Source organism: Oreochromis aureus, linkage group 14, assembly GCF_013358895.1.
Source record: "Oreochromis aureus strain Israel breed Guangdong linkage group 14, ZZ_aureus, whole genome shotgun sequence".
Classification (NCBI taxonomy): Eukaryota; Metazoa; Chordata; class Actinopteri; order Cichliformes; family Cichlidae; genus Oreochromis; species Oreochromis aureus.
In genome coordinates, this window is record NC_052955.1 from 17275746 (window position 1) to 17290552 (window position 14807).

At 44.4% G+C, this 14807-nt stretch overlaps 1 protein-coding gene across 3 annotated transcripts in view; it reads left to right on the forward strand.

Annotated features, from left to right (window-relative positions):
• Positions 1–14807, forward strand: part of cux1b (cut-like homeobox 1b) — a 62442-nt gene that overhangs the window by 17132 nt on the left and 30503 nt on the right. For all 3 annotated transcript variants that reach the window (XM_031743977.2, XM_031743975.2, XM_031743976.2), the window contains exons 2-6: positions 409–519; positions 4909–4956; positions 8996–9074; positions 11862–11999; positions 14225–14348. In XM_031743977.2, coding sequence (XP_031599837.1) covers positions 409–519; positions 4909–4956; positions 8996–9074; positions 11862–11999; positions 14225–14348 — 500 coding nt within the window. The remainder of the gene's footprint in view (positions 1–408; positions 520–4908; positions 4957–8995; positions 9075–11861; positions 12000–14224; positions 14349–14807) is intronic.

A 14807-nucleotide genomic window follows, 5' to 3' on the forward strand; every position in this document is an offset into this window, starting at 1 on the left:
GACATATTATAGGTCAAAAAAAAATAAATAAATAAATAAAAATACAAAGCAACCAATCATATATATGTGTTGTTTTTTTGTTTGTTTGTTTGTTTGTTTTTTAACTTTATACCTAAACTTTTTAAAAATGGCTGTAATATGTTTTCTGTAGACCCCAACGAAGGCCACAAGCTGAAGCACAGAAACCTCTACTCTGTCGTCGTGTTTTCAGCCTACTGCAGTATTCTGAATAATATCAGCAAAGCAAATAGGTCCAACAGTTTGCAGTCTAGTCATAAAACAGCTCCCGTCTTTTAATCGTAATAGATAACAATGATTACGATTATAATGACTGTTACAGTAATGATAAGTGTAATAAAATGTTGAATGCAACTAACAAAAACAACACACTTTCTGTTTGTCTTGCAGAAAGAACTAGACGTCACCGCCACGCAGCTTGCCAACAGACAGGACGAGAGCGAACAGTCCAGGAAGAAACTCATCGACCTGAGCCGCGAGTTCAAGAAGAACACTCCAGAGGTGAGAAAATCAGATATTCACAGGCGAGCACCAACACACAGCCACGCGTACAGTGCGCCCCGCAATTCTTTTGACAATCACGCTTGGCCTCGGCGTTTCTCGGTGTCTGCTCTCCTCTTCATAAATGTAGCCGTGATTATTTACTGAGAGGAGTAGACGGAACAGAGATGCGGGCTTGGCTCCCAAAAATAGTCTCTCCATTAGTTTCCCTGAAATCCTAAAGAGACAAAACAGAAAACCCCTCAGGAGTTTGTATTATCTGACCTAGTTTTTTATGCGAGCAGAAAGTGTGGTCGGTGAGTGTGTGTGCGCGCGAGAGAGGGAGGCAAGGAGAGAGTGACAGAGCAGAGCAGAGCAGAAGGGAGAGAGCGAGAGAGAGAGAGAGAGCGAGTGACAACACTACTAAGTGGGATCAGGAGGGAATTCTGTCCTGTTCCTGTGTTCCCATCACTCCTCCAGGGAATATTTGTTTCATCTCTGTAACCAAGGCAACGTATTTCAAACCTCACAGCAAAAACAAAGTATTGTTGTGTTATTATTGGTAATGTCACCATGGTGAATTATTGATGGCAGCATGAATTATGTATGAACGGAGTAGACAGTGGATAGAAAATTGTCAACTCTCCGCGGAGTTGACAGTAGGCCTATTATAGTTACCACAGGATGGGGATTGTGACTATTGACTTCAGCATGTAGCCCACCCGCTGTAGAGGAGTATACACGGGAGGAAACTGTACCTGCATACAAAGGATGCTAATTTCACTTCACCCTACACATTCATCTCTAATCTCATTTCCAAGTATAACCGCACAGCTAACAACACACACAGGGAGGCAGGACAGACACAAAGGGAGAGAAACACACATGCAGAGGCAGCGGGAGCCATGCACAAAGAGAACATGCAGAGAAGGCAGAGGCACAAACACACAGAGGCAGATAGCCTAGATCACAGAACAGGACACACACATTCATCAGTGTAACAAGGCTGTGATTTAGGAAGGCTCCTCTGGCGTCTGTGTGGCCCCTGGCATCTCCCTGGTATGTGGAGGAGGAATCTGAGCCAGGCCAGACGAGCGACAGGATTCATTACAGGGCTGTAACAGCCTCAATAGGAATCAGCACTAAAACTCCGGGCGTTTGGAAATACAGAAGCATCAAGGCTGCCTACCAAACAGGCTGGTTCATAACGTGTGATGGCCCGCGCTTGATTAAAAATGCCCCGATCGTCTTGTGTGCATTTGAGGAGCTGCGTTTTTTCCATCGCTTGTGTGGCTGCGTGTGTATGTGTGTGGTTGACCAGCTTATAGAGCGGGCTGTCAGCTCTCTGTGGTCCGCACCAGTCAACGGAGATCACAGTCACATCAGATCAGACTGCATTAGGCTGAGCGGGAGTCCGTCTCTGATCCATTATTCAACAACCAGGAGACCGGCCCACGTTGACTGTGTCTAGTCTGCTGAGCTGTACTCGGCGTGAACTGCACTCATGGTCTGCATAATAACGCACACACGCACGCACACACACACACACACACACACGCAGGCTTTTGTAGCATTTTGAAAGTAGTGCAAAGAAATGCAGCGTGAAAACAAAGTTTTTATAATTCATTAGGACTGACACGCTGTTGAATTTTTTTTTTTTTAGAGACTACATCTCGCTGCGCTTCCTAAGTCGCCTAAATTATTCATCCACTTCTTAATTTCCTTTTAGTTAGTCAAGACTGCTCTACTACACTGTTATAAAGGCAAGGGTGGGAATGGTTGTAAAATGTCCCAAAGATTGCTAGCCAGAGGCAGTGGTAGTAAAACAACTTTGTGTGTGTGTGTGTGTGTGTGTGTGTGGTGTGCGTGTGCACACACACACACACGTTAGTGTTTAGCTGCAGGCCAGACAGACAGCGAATGGGAGTTCCATACTCCCTGGAGGATTCCTCGGGCTGGCCTGTCTGCTGTCTGCCGGCAGCTTACACACCAGCCATCCATCTCTTGCTGCCTGGGCCCCTCCACTCCCCTCACTACACACACACACACACACACACACACACACACACACACACACACACACACACACACACACACACACACACACACACACACACACACACACACACACACACACACACACACACACAGATTGACCATGGTGTCTGTGTGCATTGTTGTTATATGGTCATAAATCTTTGGAAGTGGAGGGGGCAGGGGGTGGAGCACCGCAGAGTGGACCAGAGGGGTTTAAAACTCCGGTGTTCAGCAGAAGGAGTCGCTTGGTGCCGTGTGGTATTTGCGTGAGTTTGTTTTTGTTTACTGAGTTTGAGTCTACACTAGGTTATTATAGTTAACTAAAAGCTAAAAGTAGGTGTAAATGAAGTATTTGAGTTAAGCCCAATACAAACAAAAGCCAAACTTTTGAAAATCTAACTAAAATAAAGTAAAAAAAAAATACTGAACTCTTCAGTTTTAGGTTTTGTCACTTTGGTCTGATTTGCTTTTATTACCTGCCATGTGTTTATCGAGACTTGAGATGTCTACATGTGTGAATGAACAGCCTTTAGAAAATCTTGTTTATGTTCGTATTTTTATTCTGAACCTCTGAAAAATGTGACTAAAGTAATTAAAGACTAAAAGTAACACTGAAAAGAACAAAACTTTTTTTTTTTTGCTCCCCCAAACAATCAATCCGCATCTGGAAACTGTCTGAAAATAAACCAAATCGAAAACAAAAACACAAAAACGAAAGAAGAAATATACAAAAGTATAATAATTGTAAGTAATCATCGAGGTTGCTGCAGCATTTATGAAAGCTTTCAGCTACTAAAACCTAAAAACTCAAAAAGCTAATGAGATTAATAGAGCGACTTCATATGATAGGTTTTCTTTAAAAAAAGAAAGAAAGAAAGAAAGAAATAATAAATTTATGGTTGCCTCGAGTTGGCTCATCGCGCAGACTCTTTCAACAAAAGCTGAAGATTATAATTTGAACAAAGGTAGCAATTATTGCTGGACTACTTCTTTTGGTCACTGTATTTTCATAAGAGGTTCTGTGAATCGGAGCTGAGTTGATGATAACACCAAGTTTGAGATACTGAAGTGAAAAGTGCCTTAAATGTTGTATTTTCATTGCCTTGCAGCAAAACAGGGGCATACAAGCTAATTCCAAACAAGATAACTTTTGTTTATATTTTGTATTTTCATGAATCCAAATACGATGTAGTGCAGGTCATCGAAAAACTAAAAGGAAACTGAAATGTAAAATTAGAATATTATCAGAATGCAAATGATGAAGCTGACACTTATCTGGTGTTTTGTGTGGGTGGGTCTTTTTTTTTTTTTTCCTCCACGCTCTTCATCTCCTTCTCTGTGTTAGAGAGAGAAAAAAGAGGGAAGGAGGGTTTTTTGAGGGGGGGGCAGGGTGCAGGTCATTACCCCTCAGCGGGGGGACATTGAATTGGCCCAGACAAACAGCCGCAACGACCCCTGATGAGGTAACAATGAAGCGGGGTCACCAAGGTCACGACCTGTCCTCAGCCCCAGACAAGCGGCCTGTCTGGACCAACCTGGGATTAGGCCCGGCCCCAGACACTGGTCCCAGGTCAGTTTGGGATGCACGCTCCCCTGCAGCCTCAGCTAGGCTTTTAAAGGCAGAGGGTTTCTAAAAGGCGCCGAGTCTCCCGAGCACACATCTGTCGTTGCCCTACTTCACATCTTCATTAGGCAGTTTCGAGAGTGCGCGTGCATCCACAAACTGTGCGAATCAAGTGTTCCTGTACAGAATGTCCTATTCTGCCGCGCTTTTTACCACACGCTCCAGTTCAGTTTGTCAGGATGTAGGCTCAGCTAACAGCGCGGCGATTTGCATGTTCCCCTGATACGTACTCGACCGGGTATCTAATCTGAAACTGCTGACTCGTACTGGAAAGTCATGCAATGGGACTTGGAGGATAAGGAGCGTTTCCGTTATAGTAAAAAAATAAAATAAAATTTGGTGCGCGGAAATGATTTGCATTAACGGTAGGCCTTCTCCTTGGCTCATTCACTCTCACGTGCGCTAGCGCTGCCCCTGGGTGGCCCAGGTGGTGCTGCACCTGCTCTTGTGAGAAACGCTGTCCGGCGGAACACCTCCGGGTACAAACCTGGCGTCCTCCCTAACATCATGTTCATCACTCACTCACGCACCGCACTTTTTGTTTTCTTTTGTTTTTCATTGACAGCAGCAGGAACGGTCACTGCTTGATGTCAGTGAGCAGTTTATTTGATTGCTACATAGTCATTATACAACTTGTGCATCTCTGCTACTTGTCCCCATGTTATTTAGTGCTATTTAAGGATTAAAATATTCAGTTGATTGTTCTGTTTTTGATACTCACTAATCTCCTCTTTATTTTTTTTTTTTAGGATTTACGGAAACAGGTTGCCCCTTTGCTTAAGAGCTTCCAAGGAGAGGTGAGTGGATTATTTGTGAAATTATTATTGACACAGCGATATCCATAACATGCTCCAAGCAAAGTAATCAAATAATGCATTTTATGAAGCCTGTTTGACATTCATTAACTGCTAACTTGCTTCCTCTCGCAGTGCCCTTTTCTCCTTTTTTTTTTCTTTTTCTTTTTTTAACTTTAGTCTTCAATCATCATCTCTTCTCTCTCACTTCTCTCTTTCCCCTCTTCACTTCGCCATCTCCTGTTCTCTTTCTTGCCACTATCTCATTTCCCCTTCTTTCCTCTCCCTCTTTTCTTTGCTCTGCTCTGCTCTTGATTTTCTGTCCTATTCATGAAGTCCTGTTGCCCGAGGGTGTGTTTAAATTGCATCCTGCAAAAAAAAAAAAAAAAAGGCACCACAAAACCCCAGCTCTAGCCAGTCACAACTCACCGAGTGCTATTTCCTCAGACTTTGTATGTCTGCATGATTCTGTGGGGGGATATTTGTTGTTGTTTTTTTCGTTTTTCTTTTCAGTTGATTTGGTGAATCATGAGCCATTTTTGCTCATTGTGGCACATGCGTGTTTACTTTAAGTTGCCCAAGGTTTTTGTGTACCTTGACCAATCAAAGGTGACTTTTGTGTGTGCTATATCATACCCCTGCTGTTTCCCCCCCACCCTTCCCCTCTATCCTCCTCCATCATTTTGGCCCATTTCCATCGTGGCTCCTCCTCACTGGCAGCCATGCATTTCCAGTTCGCTCCCATATGTGAAAGTCAGTGGGTAGGAGTGGAAGCGGCTGGTTTAGACTGGGGCGTTATTTGGGGTTGGAGTGGGTGGACATTCAGCAGAATCTTTTCTCTAACACACACACACACACACACACACACACACACACACACACACACACACACACACACACACACACACACACACACACACACACACACACACACACACACACACACACACACACACAGAGAAAGAAAATCATCTCAATAGATAGTGACAGGGCTGCTTTGCTACTGGCCATAGAGTGCTACAGTTTAACACTGGGTTAGTTTCCATATTCTTGTGTTAGAGCAACAACCACAGCCAGTGGTTATGTAAAAATGCTGTAATTTATAGTGGTTCTTCCATGTTCTGCTGATGATCCACAGTCTATTTAGAGAATAGAAACAGCAGCGGTATAATTGGGGCTTTGTCAGCTGTTTCCACAATCCTCATGTTGACACACCTCGACGGCGTGCACACCAGAACACGCTGAGACGCGTAGTGGGTGGTCGCGGAACTGAGAAGGACATTATCTTATGATTATTGAGATAATACTGTACACCCGCGCCAGTCTTAGAGCAGCCCATCAATCAGTCGCCTATTCTGCACGCTTGCATGCCACGACATGAGTTGCTCTGAGAATGTGTAATTTTAGCCCGTCTTTGTTTGCTTACCCCTCAATGCTTTGATCAAGGACAAGACAGCACCAGAAGCCAGAAGGTCTTGTCGAAATCCCACAGTAACTCATCCTTAAGCATTTTACCCAGGAGCGTGAATCTTTACTAAGTGAATGTGGAACTCAGACAGAACAATAAAAAGTTTTAGCCCAGGAACTTGGAGGTCTTGATACTCTGTTTAATCTTTGTCATTGAAAGGTGGATGCCCTCGGGTCATAATTATTACCAATAACAGTAGTGTTTCCACAAGGCCTCAGTTTGGTAAACGGGTTATGTGTGTGTGTGTGTTTGTGTGTGTTTGTGTGTGTATGTTGCATGCTCAGTGTTCCTTGTTGGTCCATCGATCAGATAAGCTTTTCCATTATCCAAGGCTTCAGTCTCTGCTTCCCATAGCCTCCCCTTATCAGACTCCACTGGGGCCACACACACACACACACACACACACACACACACACACACACACACACACACACACACACACACAGATATATATGTATGCACACACACACACACAGGTCAGCCTGATGCCCTTCACACACTACGGGTTAGATAGGGGAGCAAGGTGGTGCTGAGTGATGGTGGCACAAGGTGCTGACGTATGTACGTATGTGTTTGTGTGCGTGGACTTGTCAGGGATACCTTTTGCAATTGCAAGCACTTCTCATCAGTAACCTACTGATACTGGTGAGGTATCATTTGTGTCACTTCATTTGTTTTGCTTGGTCTGTGTGTGTGTGGGATGGGGGCAGGGGAGCATGTAATAGCAGATGTCATTGGGATTGGTTGAAAGAGCTGCAGTTTGGAACAGCAGGGTTGTATTTGCAAATCCTGGGTGGTCTTCTAATGGCTCTGGTCCTGCAGTTAACCTGCCTCTAACTGTAGGGTGTGTCCTACATTAAATGTCTATTTCCTGCCTCCCATGTTGGGCTATATAAAGCTAGTGTACCACTGACCTTGGCCCAGTCATTGTACAGTCACGCAGCTGGCTTCCTTCGGTGCCATTGGCAGATAATTTTTTTTCTGTGTGTGTGTGTCTGATGGTTTTTGTATGTTTCTTTTTTATGATGAGATTGTGTGGCGGGACTTTGAGTCTCTGATCACATTCCCTTATATATACAAACACACACAGGCATGTGCACGCACATTTCGACAGGTTTGATGTTGGTGTGTGTGTGAGAGAGGTATTAGTGCTCGATATCTGTAATCTCCCATTAGCGGCCATGCATTTGAGGATTCTGATCGCTCAGTGTCACACAGCACATGAAGAAGGGTAAAGTACACGATGCAGCATGATGTGAGAGCGAGAGATATTAGTATTGGAGAGAGGGGGAGGAGGGAGATTGCAAGAGCAGGAGCATGCAAGAGAGACTCAAGTGTGACAGAGAAACATGTGAGAAAGGCTAACAGTGGAAAAAACAAATTGAGGAAAAGAAAAGACTGAGTCAGAGAACATGGAAGTGACAAGAGAGAGAATTTGTGAGAGAGACGGGGAGAAAGACACAGAGAAATGAAAAAAAGAGGGAGGGGAGGGGTGGGGGTGCTGGCACCAGCCTACTCAGGGCCAGATGTTTTGCGGCTAAAAAACTAGAGATGAATCAAAGCCATGTGAAGAGATTTATTAGGTTCCCATAGGAGCCCAGGCAGTATTACATGTAGCCCGCTCTGTTTACAGTGGCAAGAACCCCTAAACCACCCATCAACTACACTACTGGCTTGGCTGGGAATGTGAAGACTTTATATTTGGACTTATATAGGCTTTTGTCTTTATTCCTTTTCTCTCAGTGAATGTGCTGGAGGAGTTGGAAGAGAAACACAGGCTGTTTAGTCTGAGTGCGTGAGCCAGAGTAGTCAGCTGTAGCTCTGCCCAGTACAGTAGCACCATCTGAATGTCTTTATTTGGCATCTGTTTCCCTCGATTTAGACTTGATTTCAGATGCATTTCGCCTACTCTGTCTGCTTCTCATATTGAAGTGTGACACAGAGACTATGGCAGAGCTCATTGCCTCATGTTTCAGCATTGACAACAGCGTAAAAGTTCCCCTCTCCAGTATGATTTTAGAATTAATCTCTTATAGATCCAATCTAATGCTGTCCATTTCAATAATATCGGTGATGGAATGCATGCCGTGCCCTCTTGTGTTAATGGCTGCATCAGTAATGGATCCACACTGTATTGCTGCTAAGAGCTGACTGAATAATCTGCCCCTGCTGTGGCTGGAAAGACTGAGCCAGCTGTTTAATGATGTCAGTGTGCTGGAGGGGAAACAAACACACACATTGCACACAGGCTCGCCAGCACACACACACACACACACACACACCCCGACAGACTGAAGGACTTAGGCACACTCACTCGAGGACAGACGGATAGACGCACACACGTACACAGCAAACGAAACGCATCCGTCATCGGCTGAACAGCTGAACTGACTTCACGGGAAGGAAACACCAACGTGGCCACTGTCATGACGGCCCCGATCCCATGCAACATACCAAGGCATAGTGAGGATAGACAGATATGTAGACGGCTTTCACTGATAAATTAATGTGCCTGCTTTTGGAGTGTATGGTAACTGACGTTTAACAATTACGTTTTATTTTTCCTCCTTGCAGATCGATGCCTTGAGTAAGAGGAGTAAAGAAGCAGAGGCCGCCTTCTTGAACGTGTACAAAAAAATAATCGATGTCCCAGGTAAGATTGCTCTTAGTGATGATACAAGTGTGCTTGTGTAGACTCCTCCCTAGTCTGGAATTGCAATCAGGGAGACCCTCCCTCATCCGTGCAGACAGCACCAACAGGGAAAAACGCAGAAAACGCGTGACACCGTCCCTCTGGTGCTGCTTCACTGTTCATCCAGGTGTGTGCGACGCCTTAATATGTCCCCAGGAGATCTCATCCCCATTGGTATAGCCTTTATAGGGTCTTAACAGAAGGTGCGTCCTGATACGGATGACAAGCGTGCCCACAATTGGCCGCGGCGAAGTGTGCACATACACGAGCGGTCGCATCCAGCAGCACTGAGGCTGAGGGAGGGCCGCGCGGCACCGAGAGCTGCAGAACACACAGCCACAGTGCTGCTGGTAGGAGACTTTCAGCTGCTCGGGAGCCCTGAAGGGGCCGCGTATGCAGGAATGAAAGAGTTGAGTTCATCTATAGCGTAAGGAGGTCATCATATTCCCACATGGATAGACCTACAGTAATATCTTTGGATTGTACTGCTCCCAATAAGTCAGCGCCAGCTCTGACGGGGCTATTCTTAACTTGCAGCGAGACAATGATGTAATGCCTGATGCATACACGCACACAGACACAGACCGGCCTGACTAATGCAGCAGTCTTGAAAGAGGAAACAGTGTGTTTTGTTCTGTCTTCTATCAGCTGAAGGCCTGGTTAGTCAGCCCAGTGTGCTCTGGTTTAGATTAAAGGTGTCTGGCGAGAGCGTTCAGCACCAGTGGCCCACCAGTCAAACTGCTTTTAACAGGCTGTACAGTTGATTTGAAGCGGGGGGGTCCAAGTGAAGGACACAGGTTTGATAAGAGGGAGCGAAAGTTGATTTTTCAAGGGCACAGAGGCAGATAGGAGTCCAAATTCAGGGCGTGCAGTTATGTTAGCGAGTGTTTGTACTTGTGTGTATTTTTTTGTGAGACTTTGGAAGCAAACATGTGTGTTTATGTGAAGAGGTGTGTGCGCGCGCGCGCGTGTGTGTGTGTCAGAGCCTAGCCCTGCATGGCGTGTCACCTTGACAGCACAAAATCAGCATGAAATTCCCCAATCGTTCTCTGCTGATCTCTCATTAGCATAGTTAAGATATCTAACTGCGTCAGACATGAGACACACACACACAAACGCGCGCACACACACACAGCCCTTACCCCCAGCTGTAAGCTGTCAGTTCCTCTTATCTGTACAACGCACACACACACTCATAAACACGCACACACAAACACACACACATAAACTGCTCTTTTAGCTGGCATGCTGATGAGCGTCGCCTGCGTCTCTTGGCTGCCTGTCACCAGTCTGCCACCCATGAGCACCAATCAGATGTGATTGGCCTGACTGACAGGCCTCTCTTCATCACACTGACAGTTAACCCTGCTGTGTGTTCAGAGATGTTGGTAAAATGCCTCCAGAAAGTTGCCTTTCTTCCTTCTGTCTCTGTTTCTTTAATCTCTTATTTACCTTTTCTCATTGCCTGTTTTTACAGCTCCGCTTTGTCCATCTGTCTGCTCCCATGTTTTTCTTCTTCCTCGCTTTCAAGCGGCATCATAGCGAAACACTTTAACTGATCATAGCCCAGTAATCTCTCCTGTTAATTTGTCTCATCTATGTTACTGTGTGCCTCTACTTATCCGGTTCTCCTGCTGCGCCAACAGTTGACGCATTATGTTTTTTTCCCATACAGAAACCAAAGTTAATCTCCTAACTCAACAATGGTCGCTTGATACAAAGGCTGATAGTCTATCGTTCAATAGACTTTATGGATAAAGTTTTGCTAGGAAAGAATGGGTAAACCAACAGTGACTTATAAGTACGAAGTTTGATCTGTTCTTTATTAATCACGGAAGTGCTCTGATGTTATAAGAGCCTGATGACTTTCTTTGTAGGTCATTATCAGTAAGTGAGAATAATGTATTTAAGTGTAGCCGTGAGAAGCCAGTGATGAAGACGCATCAAGGTTAAGCTGCTTTACTCTAAAGCAGGAGCGTTAAACATAAGGCCCGGGGGCCTGAATCGGCCTGACAAACACTTGAATCCGGCCTTTAAACTGTATTTTCACAAGTTTTTAAGATTTTCCCGTTGATAAAGACTGCCTACCCCCATTGCAATTCATACTACACCAAAGTAATTAAATGACAGGAAAGCGCCTGCTTTTCAGCCACTAGTGAGTCTACAGTATATAACAAAAACGTTATATTTTCTAATTACAGGACAATCTGTGCAATAAACTATCATGACTTTTTCTGTAATTTTACACATTTATCGTGCAATTCCACCTAAGATCAAACTGGGCTGTGTGTGACCCACAGTGCAAAATGAGTTTGACATCTTACTCTAAAGTATTGAACCTTCTATCATGGAGAGCAGTTTGAAAACAGGTTTATCATAAATAACTAACATTAAATAGAATTTACTGCCACATTATTATTTCTAAAAGTAAAGCCAAGCTCTGATTTGCAGATGTCAGACTGTTCTCCCCTCATCGCAGTATGACTGGTAATTGTGATATGTTTTGGTTTCTGCTCGAACCAGTAATCCTCCAAAGGGGGATCAGAGGTCAGGGTCGGCTCAGAACAGTTGTCCTGGAGCTGCTAGAGATTCATTGCCTTGCCCAAGGACTCTTCACCAGGGCAAGCGCTCCCTCTCTCTCACAGGGCCATGAATGTAGTTATTCCTAGCTCACTACACCACCTTGCCGCCCTTGCTTGTCTGATCTGCTTTACAGTGTGTTAACATGGTGTGTGTTTTCTCTACCAGATCCTGTACCTGTGTTGGAGCTGGCTCAGCAGCTGCAGCTGAAGCTCCAGAGGATGCACGACATTGAGACAGAGAACACCAAACTTCGAGAGACACTGGAGGACTACAACAAAGAGTTTGCAGAGGTTAAAAACCAAGGTTAGAGACAAATGCGTGCACAGGCACACATTATGGGATTTTCCCGACTTTGACAGGAGAAGTAGATGTAGACCGTACAATTAAGTAGTTAATCACCTATCAAAATTTCACATTCTGGTGTCTTATGTTAACACTCGTTTGTGAAAAAACAGACACTAATGGCAGCGAGTTCTGATTATAAATCCAGCTGGTCCAGATCCTCACTCCATGTCATTTCCTTTTCCCTACACTTCTGGTCTCTTTACACTTGTGCTATCCATCCCCCTTCCCAGCAGCCTAAAAATAAACTTCCCCAAAAAAAATTAAATGAGAAGAGAACTTGTGTAACCTGGGGTTTGGTGAAAAGCTTTGATTTGAACAATTGTCGAGCGATTGTTTTTAACTAAATTAAAAACAATATGCTCAGCTGGACCTACAGTGGATTAGTCAGTCATCTAATTGCAATAACAGGAGGGTCTGGGTGGAGCAGAATACGGACTCACTGAGTCACCTGCTGCAGATGTGCTATGGTAGTTGGAGTCTAGGAGAGACTTGTTGGAGTAGCAGCTAAAGTGATATCCAGGAGGGCCACTACAGCAACCCTGTAGATAGGAAGCGTTGGGGTACAGCTGGTTAGCAGCAAATGAACTAAATATAACTGAGGAGACTATCCACTGAGTTGTTTTCTTTCTCCAATGGATTGAAAAAGACAAAGAAAACATTGCTAAATTGAATCGGCAGATACACTTTGGTGGCCTTGTTGTCAAGTCTGTGTGTGAAAAGTGTGGTGGAAAATTTTGTCCTGCTTGTGTGTGAAAATGTAGTTTTAGTTCATTAAAAAAACGAACACAACATTTTCAGTTTCTGGACATATTTTCGGTTTAGCTTATAGCTCTCTCGAAAGTGGAAATGTCTTAAAGTCTACAGGGCGCTAAAGGTGAGAAAGTCTCAACTCTTGCTTCAGAATTCTTTTCTGTGTGCGTGCGTGTGGACTGCCTTGTTTTGTGCAACTTTACTTGAAATCTGTCCTCGTCATTGTGGTTTTATACCCCTTTATCATACATTGAGATATGTGAAAAAAAATTCAAAAACACTAAAATGTCCACAGGTTTACATTTTAAAAGTTTCATGCAAGGGTGAAAAAGACATGACAGAGTTGGAGGAATTTTTAAAAATATGCGATGATCTACATCCACTTAAAGGAAGATGGAAAAACTGACAAAAGCGGGGAGAGATGAGTGAGAAGCGGTAATAAAAAGTGGTGTAATTTCAGTCGAAAAGGAGGAGTGAGCGAGCGAACGGGGGAATGTTTTGGAATCCCCCTTTCCTCAGTGAGAGTTAATTGGAACAGCTCGATAGCGGCAGGGTTCCATTCTGCCATTGATTTTCCTGTTCCCTCATCCTTTATCCCTCCTTCCCGCCTCAATAGATGGGGGATATTTAAACCCCAAAACACACTGTGGAACTCCCACTCCTGTTAAACACACACGCGGATCCGCCCGCACACTCTCACACACACACACCACACACATACACACACACACAGAGTGCAGGGGCCATTGATCCCCACAACCTAAATGTTTAAAGTTCAGTTAAGCAGTTAAGGGGTAAGAGGGCTCTGAGGGGACTCTCCTCTATTGATTATGTGTCAGAGCAGTGAGACTGGAGTTTAAATCACACGCACACACACACAAAGTGCTAAGAGCCCTCAGTCAAAGGCAGCGAGCAGCAATGCGCTATATCATTGTCTCACTCACTTATATCTTTCTCTGAGAAACACACACACACACACACACACACACACACACACACACACACACACACACACACACACACACACACACAGGGAGGACTATTTATTACTCCAGTTATGTGTTAGATTTATTTCAGGCTGCCCCATACAGCGCTCAGCCGTCAGCAGGTTATGGGGTTTCGGTACTAATGCAGTCCTAATGAATGCAGCATATCTGCTCTTAGTGATGGTTGAATATTCTACGGCAGTCATGGATTCAAAGATTAGACCGGAGCCATGGGGGCCAAGGTCTTCATCTGTGCTCACAGAGGAAGAATGCAGGATATGAAACGCTGCTTCTTAGGCAAAGGTCAAACACCTCGCTAAAAGCGTCGTCGTCGTCACTGCCATTTTTATCAGATATATAGAAAAGCGCCATAGTTTGTTGTCTCTGTTTTCCAGATCACTTGCGTTTCTGACTTCTTTTCTCTCTGTGCTCTAATCTCTTCCACAGAGGTGACCATTAAGGCCTTGAAGGAGAAGATTCGCGAGTACGAGCAGTCTCTGAAGAATCAAGCCGAGAACCTGGCCCAAGAGAAGCAGCTCCAGCTACACAACGACTATGCAGAGAAGGAGAGGTAAAAGTTGTGCATGTTTATGTGCGTGTGTGCGCTGCTGCAGCTGTGTTTAAAGTAATAACCTCTGCATTATTTTGCCATTTGAATGCTTTGGGTCATTGTGCCCTCAGGCAGAACTGCTGATTCTTATCTTTGAATGATAGGTTTAAGATTTCAGACTTTATTTAGCAGGGCTCTCTGTTCACAACTTACTAATTCCTTCTTAACCAAATCTCCAAGGGCTCTTTTCTTTTTTTCCTTTTTTTTTTTTTCAGTAGTTATCAGTCTAATCGACAAATTGTTGCTTATTGCTTTCCTCCTGCGCACAAATGTAGGAATGGAGATAACTTGCATAAAAGACAATGCCAGCATTTTTGTCATGTGGGCGCTTGCCATTCTCGCTTTGATGGGAATCGACACCATCCACTCCCATTTTCTGTTTACCAAGATACTTTTCAGCCGTTATGTTGGATATTTTGC